Source organism: Petaurus breviceps, unplaced genomic scaffold (genome assembly GCF_028583685.1).
Source record: "Petaurus breviceps papuanus isolate PSGF00001 unplaced genomic scaffold, PetGlider_PUasm1.0 90925, whole genome shotgun sequence".
Classification (NCBI taxonomy): Eukaryota; Metazoa; Chordata; class Mammalia; order Diprotodontia; family Petauridae; genus Petaurus; species Petaurus breviceps.
Window position 1 is genome coordinate 9,313,507 of NW_027187380.1, and position 19,358 is coordinate 9,332,864.

The 19,358-nt window shown below is 38.4% G+C and overlaps 1 protein-coding gene and 1 pseudogene across 6 annotated transcripts in view; one reads left to right on the forward strand and one right to left on the reverse strand.

The window, feature by feature from the left end:
* Positions 1 to 19,358, forward strand: part of TANC2 (tetratricopeptide repeat, ankyrin repeat and coiled-coil containing 2) — a 576,061-nt gene that overhangs the window by 381,244 nt on the left and 175,459 nt on the right. For all 6 annotated transcript variants that reach the window (XM_069076240.1, XM_069076241.1, XM_069076243.1 and 3 more), the window contains one exon: positions 15,862 to 16,125. In XM_069076240.1, the coding sequence (XP_068932341.1) occupies positions 15,862 to 16,125 (264 nt within the window). The remainder of the gene's footprint in view (positions 1 to 15,861; positions 16,126 to 19,358) is intronic.
* LOC138152727 (nucleolin-like) lies at positions 6,246 to 10,626 on the reverse strand (annotated as a pseudogene).

The following is a 19,358-nucleotide window of genomic DNA, read 5'->3' on the forward strand; positions in this document are numbered from 1 at the left end:
GCCTTGCTAGTATCCTCTCTTTCTCATATTGACCTCACGTATCCAGTCAAATTACTAAATCTAGTAAAGTTATCCTTTCCACATTGTGACTTTCCTCCATTATATTTTCAGCATATCACAAGTAGGCATAAGAAATTAAGTGAATTTTAGGGAAGTTTGCAGAAGCTGTAAATGACACATGAAGACCAGCAGACAATACAGAACCTATAACCAAATACTTAACCCAGATTTTACAATGAGGTACTGTAAATACCCCCTAAGAGAAAAAGGAAAAATTCAGACTTCTATGGTACAGAGGGAGGACCACAAAATTTTTCGCAGGTTTTCCAGATTGCAAGAGTGCCAAGTCCCTTATTCCTGCAATATGGAAGGGATAATTGTAATCTCTTTCTCTACTTCAGGCCCTTATCATTTCTCTCCTAGACTATTGCAGCAACCTTTTCTTCTTTTATTTTTATGGCTTTTGTTTTTTTGTAATAAAATTTTACTTTCAAACAAAGATCAACCTTCTTTCTCTCCCACTTACCTATTCCTCCCCACCCTGCAATTGCAAGAAAAACATAACCTCTGTTATACACATGTATAGTCATACAAAACTATTGATTGGCTATGTCTAAAAAAACACGTCTCAATCTATTGTCTGAGTCCATCACCTCTGTCAGGAGATGGGAAGCATGTTTCATCATGAGTCCTCAGGGACTGTGGTTAAACATTGTGTTGATCAGTTTCCAAATTTTAATCAGCCAGGATCACCCTCTTACCCTGACTCCCACCCACTCATCCCCCATTGAGAATATAAGAAAAACAAAATCTATTACACACACATAGTCAATCAAAACGAATTTCCATAATGGCCATGTCTTAAAAAATATTTGTCTCATTCTGCATTCTGAATCCTTCATCTCTCTGTCATGAGGTGGGCAGCATGTTTCATCACTAGTCATCTGGAATCCTGCTTAGTCATTATGCTGATAAGAGTTCAGCATAATAATATTCTATCAAATTTGTATACCATAACTTGTTTATCCATTCCTCAATTTATGGACGCCTCCTCAGATTCCCATTCTTTTCCATCTCAAAAAGAGCTACAAATATTTTTGTATATCCTTAGAATTTGTTTTGCTTAGGACTGATTCCTCCCTTAATCTGTTCTCCCTCTAATTTCTCCTTTCCCCTTCTTCCCTTTCACTCCCATTTTTTTTTTTGAGTGAAGAGTATTACTCTATCCAACTCTGTGTGTGTCTTCCTTCATTTGACCAGTTCAGATGAGAACAAGATTCAGGTGTCAGCCACTCCCCCCCCCACCCCCCACCTCCGCTCGCCTACCCTCCTGTCCCCTTCTCTTTGTATAAGTATCTGCTTGTATACCATCATTATGTAAGATAATTTTCTCTAACTTTCTCTTCCCCCTCAGTGTATTCTTCTTTCCCTTTCTTTCCACTCTTTTCTTAAGAACATCAGGACATGACATAACTACTTTCAGGAAGACCTGCCTAACAACTTGAGGTGTCCAAAAGTGGAATTGTCAGAGAAGGAAATGGATTCCCCTCATTGGATGTCTTTAAACAGATTCTAGATTGTCAGGGATATGTGTGCATGTGTATGTGTGTTTATATGTGCATGTGTGTGCACATACCTGTAATACCTGGCTTAACAGTTATATGTGAGTCCTTTAATTGTCTCTGTCCATTTTCAGTTTAGAACCTTCTTGATCAGATTTGGAGTGCTCTAGGCCAATATATGGAGCAGGTAGGTGGCACAGGGGATAGAAAACCTGACCTAGAGACAAGAAGACCTGAGTTGAAATATGAACTCACACACTTACTAGCTGTGTGAACCTCAGGCAAATCACTTAACTGTTTGCTTCCATTTCCTCATTTGTAAAATGAACTGGAGAAAGAAATAGCAAACCACTCCAGTATCTTTGCCAAGAAAACCCCAAACAGGGTCACAAATAAAACAACTGATAATGTGTGTATATGTATATGTATATATGTATATGTATAGATATATATGTAGTGCTTGCTAAATTCAAAATAAATACCTCTGTCATCTACTACATTAATGTAGTGCTTCTTATCAAAAGTTGGTCAGGGATTAGCTATGTATTCTTGGAAAAGTAGCTTTATTTCTCTAGGCCTCAGTTTCCTACTCTTTTTTGACCACAACCTCCCTCAATTTGCCCTCCCTTTTCTTTTCCCTTTCCCCTCCTTCTGCCTACAGGGCAATTTAGATTTCTATACCTAACTATGTTACTCCTTCCTTGAGCCAAATACAATGAGAGTAAATTTCAAACAATGCTCATCTCCCTCCCTTATTTCCCTGTACCGTAATAATACTTTTGTGCCTCTTCATGTGATAGAATACATCCTTTTCTTCCTTCTCCTTTCCTATTCTCCCTGTACAATCCCCTTTTGCCACTTAATTAGGTATTTTATTATCACATCAAAGTCACCTTAAACCTACCCTCTCTATGTATATCCCTTCTAAATGTCATAATAAAGACAGTTCTCAAGAGTTATAAGTATCATCTCCCCATGTAGGGGATATAAACAGTTTGCCCTTATTGAGTAACATGTTTCTTTTTTAATTTCCTTTCCTATCTACCTTTTTATGCCTCTCTTGCGGTCTTGTATTTGAAGATCAAATTTTCCATTGAGCTCTGGTCTTTTCATCAGGAAAGTCTGAAAGTTCCCTATTTCATTGAATGTCTATCTCCTCCACTGCAAGATTATGCTCAATTTTGCTGGGTAGTTGATTCTTGTTTGTAATCCAAGCTCCTTTGCTTTACAGAATATCATATTCCAAGCCCTTCAGTTTTTTAATGTAGAAGATGAAAGGTCTTGCATAATTCTGACTGATTCCACAATATTTGAATTGTGTCTTTCTGGCTGCTTACATTATATTCTCCTCGACCTGATAATTCTAGAATTTGGCTACAATATTCCTTGGCGTTTTCAATTTGGAATCTCTTTCAGGAGGTGATGGGTGGATATTTTCGACAAGTATTTTACCTTCTGGTTCTAAGACCTCCGGGCAGTTTTCTTTAACGATTTCTTGAAAGATGCTGTCCAGGTTCTTTTTTTGATCATGGTTTTCAGGTATACCAATAATTCTTAAATTATCTCTCCTGAATCTATTTTCCAGGTAACTTGTTTTTCCAATGAGGTTTTTTATATTTTCTTCTATTTTTTCATTCTTTTTATTTTGTTTGACTGATTCTTGATGTTTTATAGAGTCATTACCTTCCATTTGCCCAATTCTAATTTTTAACAAATGGTTTTCTTTAGTTAGCTTTTTTTTTGTACCTCTTTTTCCATTTGGCCAGTTCTATTTTTTAAAGAGTTTGTTTTCTTCGGTGTACTTTTTTTTCTATTTTGTCAATTGTACTTTTAAAGGAATTGTTCAATTTTTCTTCTACCTTTCTTATTTTAATTTTTTAAATCCTTCTTGAGATCTTCCAAAAAGGCTTTTTGGACCTGAGAGCAATAAATATTCCCCTTTGAGGTTTCAGATGTGGGTATATTGACAGTGTTGTCCTCTCCTGAATCTTGTGTTTTGATTTTCCCTGTCAACAAGATACTTTTCTATTGTCATTTTTTTTCTTTGTTGCTTTTTTCTCATGTTGTTTCCCATTTTTCTGACTTTTAATGTTAATCTCTGCTTCTGGAGCAAAGGGGCACTGTCCCAGGCTTCTTGTGCTGGGGACTAGGGACCTGGTTACTGGTTTTGTGTGATGGGGCCTCAGGTGCTGGCAGCTGGAGGCTGGTAGTTTAACTGGTGCTAAGATGGAGCTGGAGCTGGTGGTAGTGGCTGGTGTGTGACTGGTGTTGGTATTTGCCTGTTCCACCACCCTCAGGATCTCCCACTGGTTTGCTGAGGTAGAATTTGCCACTGGCTTGCTGGGACACCTCCCATCCTATACTGGTCTTCTTCAGCCATAGCAAGAGAGACCTTTCCCTTAATCCCCCTAGAATCCCCCTAGTCTTTAAAATGGGAGATTTGGACTAGATGACCTCTGACATCCCTTTGTAATAGTAAGATTCTGTGATTTTTAGATTGCTAATTTAGGTTTATGAAGATGTCTATTTTACGGCTGAAGTGTTTGGTAGATGTATGAGATCCAGTTAGAAAGTTCTTCTTATAAGACTGTGATTTGGCATAGACAGAATATTCACTATGTGCCAGGCACTGTGCTAAACACAAGAGATACAAATACAAGCAAACAGCATGGTCTCTGCCCTCAAGGACGTTATGTTCTTTTGGAGGAAAATAACATAAAATGGAGAATGGTGGGAAAGGGTACCTAAGCAGGGACATAAAAAAATCTAAAGAGGTAAGTTGAACCAATAGTGGCATGATCATGGATGAAGCCCTTTACAAAATGATGGATCACATTTAATACTCTACCTCAGCACAAAGGTTTCTCAGGGTTGGAAAGGGGGTGGCAAAGGAAGTAGAGATATCTAGAGAATGAATTGAGTCAGTAGTGTATAGAGATTTCTTTCTTATAGAGATTAAATAATAAAGATCAAGGATCTCCTATAAAAGTAGCTTTTATTCCTTTAGCAAAATACCTTTTGTGGTTCCCAATCAGAGTTCTTCCTGCAATTCTCTGTTGGTATCAGGTTATCTGTAACTGCATATCAGCATATTGCTATAAGTAAAAATAGCTTTAGTAATATATTCATACAAGTAGAATGGATTATACTGACAGTAGATGAGGCTGTATCTGTTTGCAAGCAGTTACCTTCAAAAGGACTTCAAGGACACTTCAGTATAAAATTAGAATAAAATGTGTATATGTTCTGAAAATCTTTAAAGAAATTCTTTTCCTATCTAATGTTCCTAAAAATTTTCTTCAGATAAATTTTCAAAATTGAATCTCCATGAAATAAGTGACTGTGGATAAGAGGCTAATTTTGAAGACTGATGAGATGCTGTGCTTTTATGATTCTGAATACAGAAACAAATTGGACTTCAGAGTAATTAGAGAAAGAAAAAGAAAGGCTGTCTGTCAGATGTTTAATCAAGTAAAGGGTATATAATCATTTGGGTCATAGAAATGTTGTCACATTAAATACCAGTAATTTTTCTTAGAAATGATTCCTTTGCTTTTCACTTTTATTTGAAATATATACTTTGAGTAGAAAGAAAATTACATTTAGTAAATAGAGGGGTGGGCAGCTAGGTGGCACAGTGGATAGAGTACCATGGCTGGAATCAGAAAGACTCATCATCCAGGGTTCAAATATGGTCTCATACACTAACTAGCTGTGTAACCTTGGGCAAATCTCTTAACCCTGTTTGTATCTGTTTCCCCCTCTGTAAAATGAGTCAGAGAAGAAAATCTTAAACCACTCCAATATCTTTGCCAAGATAATGCCAAATAGAGAGAATCAGACATGATTGAATAGTAACAACAAGCTATAAAGGAGTATCATAGGCATCATCATTATTATTATTTTGTAAATCATCTAAACTAACATACTCTTATGCCCTCTTGCTCATTATAGAAGTATCTATTTTTTTCCAGATTGAGTGCTTATATGGCATATCGGACAATGATTTCCATAATGGTGACCCATTGGTCTTTTAGGGCAGAATGTCTGACATATCATAGCATTCATGAACTTATCAGAAGCTAGATACTTGCTACAGAACCATGGAATTAGTTTAGTGTGTTCATCTTATAGACTTAAGCCATTCTCATATGGATCAGTTACCTTTTGGTGCAAATACTCATATCAGTATAGCCATACATTTATCAGACTATTTTTCCCCCAAGTTAACCTCTTTTAATATGACCTGAAACAGGTTACTAAAGCAAGAACCATGAGAAAAACACCTACCTTTTTTCTTCAAAGCCAAAAAAGAGGATTAAAATGAAACAAAAAACCACTACAGATAATTATAGGATGGGAAATGGTTTTGTACATTTGTAAATTATAAACATGACAACTCATAGACAAAAACGTTAACTCCCACTTCTATAACCCATCTCTGCAAAAGGTTATATGGAACATCCATATAACAACCAACATGCTCTCTCCCTTGAAATGTCATCCAGGTTTTTCCAAGACAACTTCTAGACTGAATGTTTGTCTTGGAATGTCCTCAGAGACTCTGTCAATTAGATGACAGGATAAACCCACAAGAGTCTGTTCAAATAGCAGGGGGAAAAGGAATGAGGAGAAGCTATTAATATTTCATCTTCTTTTCCTAGTGGCTTGTCATCTCCTCCTTTTCCTCAACCCTCTCAGAAAGTACCCCAACCTCCAAGTTTTCCTTGACCTCTACCACAAAAGCCCCCTCAGACTTCTCTACTGCCTCAGCCACCATGGCCATCCCTATGGCCTCCAAAACCACTGGGGTTGGCCCACTCTAGAGTAACTTTGTTTCCATCAAACTCCCCATCTTCCCTGGCCTCTTTCACAGCTTTAACATTTTCTTCTGAGTTGAAGTCCATGAGACTGAACCTTTACATGACCCTGTTTCCCTATCTGTGACTACCCTGGCGTCAATAGCACCATAAAATGAACCTTTCACTGTTTCTTCTGTCATGTCTTCAGACAGGCCTTTGAAGAGCAAGGGTTTTTATGACTGGCTCCTTGGTGCTGAATTCTATATAGTTAAAAGAATTCAAAGCTTCTTTTGTATCTTCCACAGAGGGAAAATCAATGAACGTGTACCCTTTAGGTCAGCCTTCATTGTTCTGCACCAAGCTGACCACTATTGCCTTCCCAGACACTTCCTGCAGATTTTCTTCAGTGGCTCTGTATGTTGGTGAGGTTATTTAGCACAAATATCTTTGAATCTGACAGCTTGCTGTTATTCCCACTCCAGGAATTCTTCTCACCTCTCCAATTCTCTTGTCCTTGACTTTTCTTTTCAAGTTTCATTTTAGAGCCAAGGACTTTGGAAACACTGCATTCCAGACCTTTTCTCTGTCTTCAGCTGATCCAAATTCCATGTACCAAACTTCCTGTTGGCACCAATGAGGACATCCATAACTGTGAGGTCCTTTTTTGCAAAGTCAGTGCTGCTGTTTTTAGGTCAGAAGCAGTTTTGTTGAAGTTCAAGTTGCCAGTTGAAGAGAATGAAATTTGTAGACACTTCAGCTTCTAATTTCTGTTTCTTGGTTTTGAGGGTTTTCTGTTTGCTCATTTCCTTTTTCCTCTTCCCTAGTCTTCTTTGATGAACACTTCCTTTTCTTCCACTTCTTCTGATTCCTTGACTTTCTCAGCTTTCACAGAAGCAGTTTTCCCTTTGGCTGATGTGTTATCCATAGCATCTTCTTCATGATCATCATCATCATCTTCCTCCTAATCCTTAGAGTCTTGTTTGGCCAGAGCTGTTCCCATTTTTTTGGCTTTAGGTGATTCAAATTCCTCATCCTCCTCATCTTTACTGTCCTCTTCTTCAGATTTGTTGTCCTATTTCTTAGCATTCTTCCCATTTTTCTCCTTTGGTTGTGGGAAGCTTCTGTTTTAGCTGGGGTGGCTATTGCTTTAGCTGAAGTGTCTCCCTTCTTGCCTGGTGTGATGAAAACTTTGGCTGGGGTAGCCACTTTTTTTTTCCTTTTTCATATTATTTTTATTTCAATAGTTTATTATTTTTCTTTTTTTTCAAATGCTTTATTAACTTCTGATTTACATCATTCATTTCCGCCAGATTTTGAGTTACAAATTTTCTCCCCTTTTTTCCCCCTACCCACCAACCCAAAATAGCAGTCCCACAGGATATCCCTCCTCCAGTCTGCTCCCTCCCATATCTTCTCCCATACCCCCTTTCGACTTTTCCAGTAGATCTCTGTGCCCCAGTGCCTGTATATCTTATTTCCCAATTACATGTAAAATAGTATTAACAAATGGTGTATATATACATATATATATATATTTATTTGAGAATTTGATTTTAAAATTTTGAAATCCAGATTCATTCACTTCCTCCCTTGTCTCCCACCCTTACTGGGAAAATAAGCAGTTCAGTATAGGTTGTACATGTGTGGCTAATGAAAAACAATAACATAGTAGATACATTGTAAAAGACTGACTATATTTCCCTCCCTCCTATCCCACCTCCCACTTGTTCTATTCTCTGCTTTGATCCCATCCCTTTTCAAAAGTGGGTGCTTCCAACTTCCCTCCCCCCCAGCCTGCCCTCCCTTCCATCATCCCCCCTCTCATCCCCTTCTTCCCCTACCCTCCTGTAGGGTGAGATACTCTATTTAGTGTGTATTTCATTCTGTCCTCAAGCCAAATTCAATGGGAATAAGGTTGACCCATTCCCTTTTGCCTTCCTGTTCTTCCCCTCCATTGTAACCATTTTCCCTTGCCTCTTCTGTATAAGATAGTTTACCCCATTCTGTCTCTCCCCATCTCCTCTCATTATATTCCTCTCTCACCTCTTAATTTCACCTTTTAAGTATCATCCCTTCCTTTTAAATTGGTCCTGTGCCCTCTATCTATGTACACCTGTAAACATCTATATACACACATTCACATATGTATTCATATGCCCATATACCCTCATATATAGACATGTATGTGTGTGTGTATTTATATTCCCTTCAACTACTGATAAAAGTTTCATAAGTTACAATTATTGTTTTTCCATGTAGGAATGTTAATAGTTCAACTTTGATAAGTTCCTTATGATTTCTTTTCCCTGTTTACCTTCTCATGCTTCTCTTGCTTCTTGCATCTGAATGTCAAATTTTCTATTCAACTCTGATTTTTTCAGCAAGAATGCTTGAAATTCCTGTATTCCACTGAATGACCATATTTTCCCCTGAAACATGATACTCAGTTTTGCTGAATAGGTGACTCTTGGTTTTAATCCCAGCTCCTTGGACCTCCAGAATATCATATTCCAAGCCCTTCGATCCCTCAGTGTAGAAGCTGCCAGATCCTGGGTTATCCTGATTGTGCTTCCATAATATTCAAATTGTTTCTTCCTGGCTGCTCCTTCTCTCCTTAATCTGGGAATTCCAGAACCTGGCTATAATATTCCTAGGAGTTTTCTTTTTGGGATCTTTTTCAGGAGGTGATCAGTGGATTCTTTCAACCTCTGTTTTACCTTCTGGTTCTAAAACATCAGGGCAGTTTTCTTTGAGAACTTCCTGGAGGATGATTTCTAGGTTCTTATTTTGATCATGGCTTTCAGGTAGTTCAGTAATTTTTAAATTATCTCTCCTGGATCTGTTTTCTAGGTCAGTGGTTTTTCCCATGAGATATTTCACCTTGCCTTCTATTCTTTCATTTGTTTGGATCTGTTTAACAGCATCTTGATTTCTCATAAAGTCATTAGCTTCCATTTGCTCCAATCTAATTCTGAAGCAATGATTCTCCTCAGTGAGCTTTTGAGATTCTTTTTCCATCTGGCAAATTTGGCTTTTTAAGGCATTCTTCTCCTCATTGCCTTTTTGAGCTTCTTTTGCCATTTGAGTGAGTCTGTTTTTTAAGGTATTATTTTCCTCAGTCAGGCTGTTGTCTCTCATTTTGTAATTTTCTTGCATTGTTCTCATTTCTCTTCCCAATTTTTCCTCCACTTCTCTTATCTGCTTCTTAAGGTCCTCTATGGCCTGTAACCAGCTCGTATTTTCCTTTGAAGCTTTTGGTGCAGAAGTTCTGACTTCACTGTCTTCCTCCTGTTCCATGCTTTGCTCCTTTTTGTCCCCCAAATAGGAGTCTAATGTTGGAATCTTCTGTCTGCTTTGTTTCCTTTGCCTGGTCATGTCACCCTTCAGTCACTTGACTCCTGGGCTTTTTGCCACAGTAGGACTCTGCCACCAAACAGGGGAACTTTCATCCCAAATGCTGGGGTTTTCTCATCTGCTGGAGGTATTAGGTGAGTGCCCTCTCTGAGGTCTCCTCTGGCAAGCTTAACACACACCCTAGGACCTCCACCCTAGACTGCAATCCAGATCCAAGCAGGTTAAAGCAAGAGCAATCACCCCTCAGACTTGTGCTTGGTCCCCCTACACTCTGCAGGCCAGGAGCTGAAGCTGCCCTTGTTGTCTCAGCGGCTTCTCATGGGGGGAGGGGGGAGTGCAAAAGTCATGCACTACCACTTACTGAGTCCAAAGTCCAGACTGCACTGACCTCTCACTTTGTCCTTCTCATCTCTGTGTTTATAAATCTGGAAATGGTCACAGCTGATGCTGATCTGGAGGCCCTCTGGTCAGGCCTGCACTGGGGCTAAGCAAGCCTTGGCGTGGGGCTGGGCTCAGCTCCCAGAGCGCTGCACTGGCCGATTCCTGCCGGGCTGTCCTCAGCAGGAGGTTAGCTTCTCTGTGTCATTTTGTGGGTTCTGCAGCTCCAAAGTTTGTTTAGAGTCCCCTTTTTACATGGATTGGGGAAGGTGGAAGCCAGAGCAGTGGGGAGGTCCTGCTTCTACTCTGCCATCTTGACTCTGCCCCTGTAGCCACTTTTTTTTGACAGGGCTGTGGTTGCCTTCTTACCAGGAGTCATAACTCCTTTCTTGACAAGTAAGGTGGTAATGATGGTTTTTTTGACTGGTGGTACCTTCTTTACTGGTATAGCCATAGCCTTCTTGACATTCTTCTGAGGGACCACAACCTCTTCTCCGCTGTTTCTTCTTTATCTTCTGATATATCCTCATCCTGTCTTCTCTCTCCTTTAGCTAGTGTCTTTGACACACCTTGATTTTTAGCAGCCTTCCCAAGCTTCACCAATAGTAGTGCATTTCTGCAGGGGGTCAGAAAGTACAGATCTACCAATAGAGTCGCAGGCAACATTGGAGGAGAGGAGTTGCTCCACCAGCAATCCTGCTAGCAGAGACAGAGACTAGGATGAAAGACTCTAGACTTTCTTTTCTTATAAAAAGTCTAAATCGGGGGCAGCTAGGTCGCGCAGTGAATAGAGCACGGGCCCTGAAGTCAGGAGGACCTGGGTTCGGATATGGCCTCAGACACTTAACACACACACAAAATAGCCATGTGACCTTGGGCAAGTCATTTAACCCCAACTGCCCTCCAAAAAAAAGTCTAAATCTGTGGTCCCTGAGGCCAGCATAGTCACAGGAGTCAGAGGAGTAATAAAGCTAAAGAACCTCCAGGATTCTTAAGGACTTTATAGGTAGAAACTTCTAGTCCTTCATTCTTCCCTAGCTTTAATTTACTCTACCTCCCAAATATTTTCAGTCTGATTTAATCTCAGCTGAAGAAATGATTTCCTCCCCCCCCAAGTTCTTTTTCTTTCCTATTCTAACTAAATAATACTCTTAAAGTATCAAAATAAATCTTAGATAATATTGTCAGTTCTCTGTATGCCATTGTACAATTCCTTGTTCTATTTTGAATTGTGGCAAGTAAAAATGCAACAGAGATCAACTAAGGCAAGTTTCCAGGACAAGATAACAGTTTATTAAGTGACACATATAACTGTTAATAAAATGGGTTAGACTATTCACCCTTCAGAGGATCAGTGACCAGGATGGGGCTGAAAAAACCATATTTATTGAAATTTTGAGGAATAGGAGGAGTAGGATAAGGGAAAAAGGAGGGGTAGGATAAGGTAGTAGAAAAGCCTTAAAATTAGCCACAACTATGGAAAGTGGGCTAGTCTTCAGGAGTGACTGATCACACCCCTCTCTGACAACTAAGGAATGCTGATTTTGTTATGACACTCTACAGCTTCTAGGAATCTTGGCTTGAAGAAGGGAACCACCTTAATTGGTATTCCTCCCTTCCCCTTAGCTTTCCCCTTAGAGATCCAATCATCCCTAAGTTTGACAAGGAAAGGCTTGGACTGGAGTGCCTTCCCTGGGGGAAGGACCCAGTCCAAGCTGGTTCTTCTATTTATAGATAAACCAAAGTAAGGGTCCCACTTAAAACTGAGAGTTTCAAGCAAATGCCCCAGGGGCTGGGAGAGATCACATTCCTCAACCGTGCCTTTAGTTTGGACTAGAAGAAATTTCCTTTTGAGCTAGGCTGAGAAATGCTGTTTGACAAAATGGGGAAGATGATGGGTTACAAAGTAATTTTGATTATTAAATAATTTAACAATATTAATTTTCCTTAGGATGTGACATAGTCCCTTATTTATGGCTCATCGGACACTACCATTTTGCTGCATATAATCCCACTTCTGTTTGAATGTTCTTTATATTCTTTAGACTACAAGCTGACAATCAGAACCTTTTGAAGCATATTGTGTTACTTTTGTTACCCTCGTTCACTTTTGAGGTAACAACTGCCTCTACTTCCCTTGCACCAGAATAGAATGGATTGTCCTAAAAAGTACTAATTTTCTTATTTGGGAGTTCCCTGTGTCATGAAAAACACCCAGTCCGCTCCCTGTTGCTACTACAAGGAAGGTGACTGAAAGTAGCTTCTCTGCAAGACTGGAAAATAATGGGTCCAGATAAGGCTTCAGATACTTCACAGTAAATCATAAATGACTAGCAAAGCATTTTACTAATTTCCTCTGTGATGCAAACTTGATTTCATCTCTTAACAGACAGCATCACATAATTATTACCAAAAGATGAAAAACAGTTTGTATGGCTCAAAAAACTCTATAAACACTAACAAGAAAACAGTGGAGGAGCAAAAAGAGTGTGCCAGAAATTCCCAGGGGCTTAAAGAGCGATTCACTATTGATTTTGTGATTATTGAACAAGCAAACTAAAAGTGCGATATTTATTCACCTTCACTGTTTATAGCAAAGCTTTTGCCTCCATTCCTCACTTATGGTTTAGCCATGTGTTATAAACATGCAAAATAAATGCAAATATAGTGACAATAATAGAGTATTTGATATCCACATATTAGAAAACATTCTCTCTGTAAAATACCAACACAGTAATTAATCAGCCGGTATTTATTAAGGACTTAATAATGTCAAGAGTAATTGATGTAAAATATGGCGTTTTCTGAAGTAGTTTAATCCTGCTATGGTTCTGCTTAACTGAAATCCATTTTCAGTGCTCCTAAATAAAACTTAGTACATGGATTTCAAGTCAAAGGAGTTATAACAAAACATCACATTGTTTATTTAATGATGATGACCTCAAATTATATATGACTGCTGAAAAGCACATTAAACTGCTGCTTCATGTCATGGAAACTTTTCCTAATTATATCAAAATGTCACTTGGGCATTATAAGTATGATATTTGGTGCACCACAGAAGAATAGATACTGAAAATTAAAGTTTGAATGTGGTAGTCAAATCAAACCAATAAATGGAGGTGATACTTAAAAACCAAGCAAGATAGATTGTGCATAATGCTATCCAGGAAAAAGCTGAGACTGCTTGTATAAGACTATCATCCTAAAGTAAATGTTTAAGAGGGAAAACACTTGAAGTATTTACTATCTCCACAATACCAGTCTATGCATACTTTTGACATGGTAAATGGCCCACAATGTGTCTCCAAACAAAAACTTGAATGTTGTTAATGAAGTACAGAGCTCATCACTCCAAGGCTGGTAGAAAAAGATTAATAATCCCTTGACAAAAAGAAGAGGATTAGCAGACATTAAAGCACATGGTAAACAGGTTAAAAACACAGTAATACTTTTGGAGCTAATAGACCTCTCTTCACAAAGCAACAGTAAAGGTTAATAACAGGATTTGTCAAACATGACCCAAAGCAGGTTTATCTCTGAATGGAACCTATGAAATGGCTAAGATCCAAGAGGAGAATTAAAAGACCCTCCATGGGAGAGATCCACGTGTACTCAGCCAAAAAGTCAACAAAGAGGCATTGAAAAATTGGCTACACAGTGGAGATTTGTTTATAGAAACAAGAAAGGCTTATGATAATTCAGAATCAGGTCACTGCCATCAGAAATTAAAGAAAAAGATTATACTCAAGAAGCCCAAAGTTTTTAATTACAGTAGATTATAAAATGGAGCAAAGAAAACTACATATATCACTTCAGTGGGGGGGGGAGCAATCTAGTGGATACTCAAAAATATATGATGGAGTAACTAGAATCCTATACTAAAGGCTTAGTACATTTTTTTTTCAAACTAACAAATAACAGCCTTATACTACTATCACAAGCTATATAATAACACTTGAGAATTCAACAGATAGATTATTTTGGAACCAGAGCATCATTGCCATCAGAACTGTTTGTTGCCTACAGTTGTTTGGGTATAATATTGAATCATAAAAATTTAAGAATAGTTTTTTAAATTGATGTTACTGTACTTTTTCATAAATTTTCATAAAATACAAACTACATGAAATTAGAAACTTTCAAAAATATAGGAAAAACCATGTGGGAATAAGGTATGTGTCATCTTTATCTTCCATCTTTCAGTAGAATTGTCCTAAAGATGTTTTAAATGATTCTACAGAAGAAAGACTTACTTGCTCTTATCTAGTCACAAAGACATTATTTTATCTATCTGCCTGAGAGTCCACAGAACATTAAATATAAAAGATTTATAGCAGGATAGTAACTTATCCTCAGAGCATTTCTTGCTGAACCTCACCAAAAAAGATGAGAAGAAGGAGATAACAATGAGGATAATAATAAATTTGTAGGTGTGGGGTTGAAAAATGCCCTCTTCACAGCCACCTTGCAGGGTATGTATCATAAATATTATCATTACTATTTAGAGATGAGAATATTCATCTCAGCAGACTCACTTTAAGCCATCCTCAGAGAAGTTTAGTGAGTTGCCCAGTGTCAGAAGGTTTCTAAGTAGCTAATTTAAAACTTAAACCCAGGAATGCTAACTACCAAGTCCAGTGTTCCTTCAGCCATATTGTACTACTAAAACTATAAGTTTATAGCATAATAGTTTGGATTTTTTTTAGCATATTTATTCAGCCACAACATTTTAGTACTTAAACACTTCTGTTTCTCAGAATTTGTTTTTTTAGTTTTGTTCAACCAGCAACGCCAGCTGCTGATTGGACATCTTGTACTACGTGTCCCACAGACTTTCTAAGCTCAACATATCAAAAATTGAATTCATTTTCTTTCCCTCCCCAAGCCTTCCTGTCTTCCTATCCTCCCTCTTTATTGTCAGGAGCATCACCATCCTACCAGTCAGCTAGCCTCAAAACCTAGGTATGATCCTCATCTCACTTTCTCTCAGCTCTCATATCTAATCAGTAACTAAGTCCTGTCAATTCTAGCTTTGCAATAGCCCTAGTAGATGCTGACACTGCCATCAGCCTTCATGTCCAGATTATTGCATTAGCCTTTGATTGGCCTCCCTACTTAAAGTCTGTCCCACTCCATCCTCCACTTGACTATCAAATTGATCTTCCTAAAGTGCTAGTTTGATCATGTCTCCCTTCTATTTAATAAACTACAGTGGCATCCACATGAATGCCAGTGCCTTCCTTCTGTTGATTATCTCCAACTTACCCTATATACATGTGTATATAGATGTCTGCATATTGTTTCTGTATTTGACTATCAGCTCTTTGAAAGGAGAGACTATTGTTTTTTTCTCTTTGTAACCCCAGTATTTGGCACATAGTAAACACTTAAATGTTTATTAGCTTGACTTATAGTTGTCAGTTGCTATGCATATAAAATGGTATCATTTTGTTCTTGGTGTTCTAAGCTTAGACATGAAATGAATATCAGTGATATTTTTTTTTAAGCAATCAGGGTTAAGTAACTTGCTCAAGGTTACACGGCCAGTTATTTTTGTGTGGGTGCAGAGTATCTGAGTCTGGAACCAATCCCAGGTCTCCCGACGCTGGGGCCGGCACTCTTACTCACTGCGCCACCTGGCCACCCCATATCAGTAATATTTTTAAGAGATCCTCACAAATCATGATTTTTGACAAGTTTGTACAAAAGACCCTTTACTTGATTCTTCTCTTATTCATTTTTTCCTGTTTGTTTTGTTCCAGCTACTTTGACAAGCTATTCCGAAAATGTGGAACGAACAAAGTATGGTGGAGAAAGCAGTAAAGAACTAGGATCTGGAGGAAACCTGAAACCTTGGCAGTCTCAAAAATCCAGTATGGATTCGTGTTTATACCGAGTAGATGAAAATATGACAGCTTCTACCTATAGTCTTAACAAGATCCCAGAAAGGAATCTGGAAACAGTTCTGTCCCAATCAGTACAATCTATTCCACTTTACCTGATGCCACGGCCAAATTCAGTAGCAGGTAAGGTTTTTTTTTTTAATCTACTTATTTCTGTTAACTGGATTCAACTGAGATAAGAATAAACTTGGTACCATCCATATTTATATTTTTCGATCCATTTTGGGGGTTTGGATGTGTACACACATGTGTGTATTTGTATTTACATAAGTACATTTGCATATATGTTTTGCATCTATTTTGGGAAGTGACAGCTTCCTAAAATGATATTTTGCCTACAAAAACATTGAAAGCAGTTAATATGAGAAACAATATTTCTGTCCAGGTCCAAACCTGGAGACCAGGTTATAAAAAGTTTTAAATGTCAAAATGAGGATTTTATATTTGATTCTGGAGATTAAAAAGAGCCTCGAGAATTTATTGATTAAGAGGATAACATGGCCAGTCCTTCACTTTGGGAAAATCAGTATAACACCTGTGAAGAATGGACTAGAGTGGAGAGAGATTTGATACAGAGAGACCAAGGAAAAGTGTATTAAAATAGGCCAGGCATGAGGTGATAACAACTTGTATGAGGATGGTGACAATGTCAGAAAAGGGGATATGTAGGAGAGATGTTTTATAAAGTTAGAACTAACAAGACTTGACAACTCATTGGATATAGAAGGTGACAGAAAATGAGGAGTCAAAGATGATACATACATTCAAGGCTGGGTGACTGAGGATAGTGTACCTTCAACAATGATAGGGAAGTTCCAAAGAGAGGGGCAGTTGGGGTGAAAGATAATGAGTTCACTTTTAGACATACTGAGTTTGTGTCTCCAGGACTTACACTTTAATCCAGCTGGCTATTGGAGATGTAAGACTGGAGATCAGGAAAGTAGATTTGAGAAATATCAACAGGGGCATCTAGATGGCACAGTGAATAGAGCATCAACCTTGGAGTCAGGAGGACCTGAGATCAAATCCAGCCTCAGACACTTAACACCTACTAGCCCTGTGACCTAGGGCAAGTCACTTAACCCCAAATGCCCTGCCTTCCCCCTCCAAAAAGCAAAAAAAAAAATTTTTTTTTTAAAGAGAAGTATCAATAGAAAGATGATAAATGAATCTGTGGAAGCTCATGAAATCACCAAGTGAAATAGTAAAAAGAGAGAAAAGAACAGGGACCAGGATGAACCCTAGGGATTACCCATCTTTAGAAGGAGTGATTTGGATGAAGATCCAACAAAGGAAACTGAAATGGAGCAGTCAGACAGGTAGGAAGAGAACCAGGAAAAAGTAATGCCATTCAAAACCTAGAAAGAAGAGAATACAAGGAAAAGAAGATGATAGTGTCAAAAGCTGCAGAGAGGTCAAGAAGGTTGAAGATTGAGAAAAGGTCATTCAGTTTGACAATTCAAAGATCATTGATAATTTTGGAGAAGACAGTTTTAGTCTAATGATCAAGTCAGAAGCCAGACTGCAGAGAATTAAGAATGGGAAAAGAAAAGAAATGGAGGCACCAGTTTTTATGCAACCTTCTCAGGAAATGTAGGCACAAAAGAGAGAAGAGATCTAGGATAATAGCTAGCAAGTATGGAAAAATCTAGTGAGAGGGAAGAAACCAGTAGACAGCAAATGACTGAAAATAAGTCAGAGAGTAGGGATGACAGGATGGAATGGGTTTACTTCTGCAGATAAAGGGGTTTGCCTAAGTAAAACAGGCCACCTCTTCATGTGAGACAGGGGTGAAGGAAAACATGAGAGGGAGGATGAAGTGGAAAGAACTCTGGCTCTGGAGTCTGAAGTTTGACTTCTGACTCTGCCACTAATTGGGCCTGGTCATTTAACTTCTATCTGCCTCCATTTCCTTATCTGTAAAATGGGAATAATAATGGCACCTACTTCCTCTTCAGATTGTTTTAAGGATTAAATTAAATAATTGTAAAACACTTGGCACTGCCTGGCGCAAAGTAAGTGCTATGTAAATGTTAGTTATCACTATGACAGCTATGATGACACTGGGGAAATTACTTTCCCTCTTTGAGCCTAAGTTTTTTCACCTGTAAAATTAATAGATTGGACTCGTTAAGTTATCTCTAAGGTCCTTTCCAACTCTGAGTCTTCTCTTTCTCCTCTAACTTTGATCTAAATCTGAAGAAGCATGTGCTTTGGATTTCTTTTTAGAGGAGATTCAGGAATGTATAGGAAGCAGCATTTTGGGGGTGGAGGTAGGTAAAAGAGGCAGAGAAGGTTAAATAGATCTTTTTAGTGAGGCGTACTTTAACAAAAATCATTGCTAACAGTTGAGGAAAACACCCAATTTACCAGAAACTCTAACATCCCAGAAGCCTGAGATTTTCAGAATGCCCTTGTTCTACCTAATTAGAGAGGAATCAAAAGGTGCCTCCATTTCCATAGTGCGACATAAATACCACTGCCAATCTCTGTTGTAGAAGAATGGCACAGAAAGTTAGGTGGTTAGCATCATCCTTTAGCACAGAAACTGATTTGCTATGAGTAATGATGCCAATAGTATTTGGACATGCTGAAATTTTTAAAATGCACGATGAAAAAGGCGGGGGGGCAGCTAGGTGGCACAGTGAATAGAGCACCAGCCCTGGAGTCAGGAGGACCTGAGTTTAAGTTCAGCCTCAGACACTTGACACACTTACTAGCTGTGTGACCTTGGGCAAGTCACGACCCCAATTGCCTTGCCTTCCCCCCTCCAAGAAAAATAAAAACAAAATGCACAATGGAAATGTAGACTGCAAAGCCATAGTCAGGTTTTTCTCTCACATTCAGCAGGGAAAATCCTGGGTAGGTTTATCTCACTGATTAAGGATATGAGAGGGAAAAATACTCTTTTACCCTTGTCAATAGCTTTCATTTCCAAACTGCAGTTGTGACTGATACTCAAATGGCTTAGTGAGGCTACTCTTTTTATACTTGTTTCACTTTCCCAACCTTTCCAAATAATCACTTTCTGTTTCAGCCTCATGAAGACCCATCATGCTTTGTCCTCATTCCGGATGATGGGAACAAATCAGAAAATTCAGTTGTTTCAGAGTAGAGGGATTCGTTGTTGCATGGAGACTGCAAGCTCTTTCTTTAGTATCTCTAAATTCCCAGCAATAGTATCAAATTAGTGGAATTCAATTCAACAAGCAGTTATTGTGCAAGTACTTTTGCCAGGCTAGTGCTAAATACTGAGGATACAAAAGACAAAAACAAAATAATCCTTACTGGCAAAGAGCTGAAGAGAAATAACATGCACAAACAATTGTGTACAAATTACATACAAAGTAAATGCA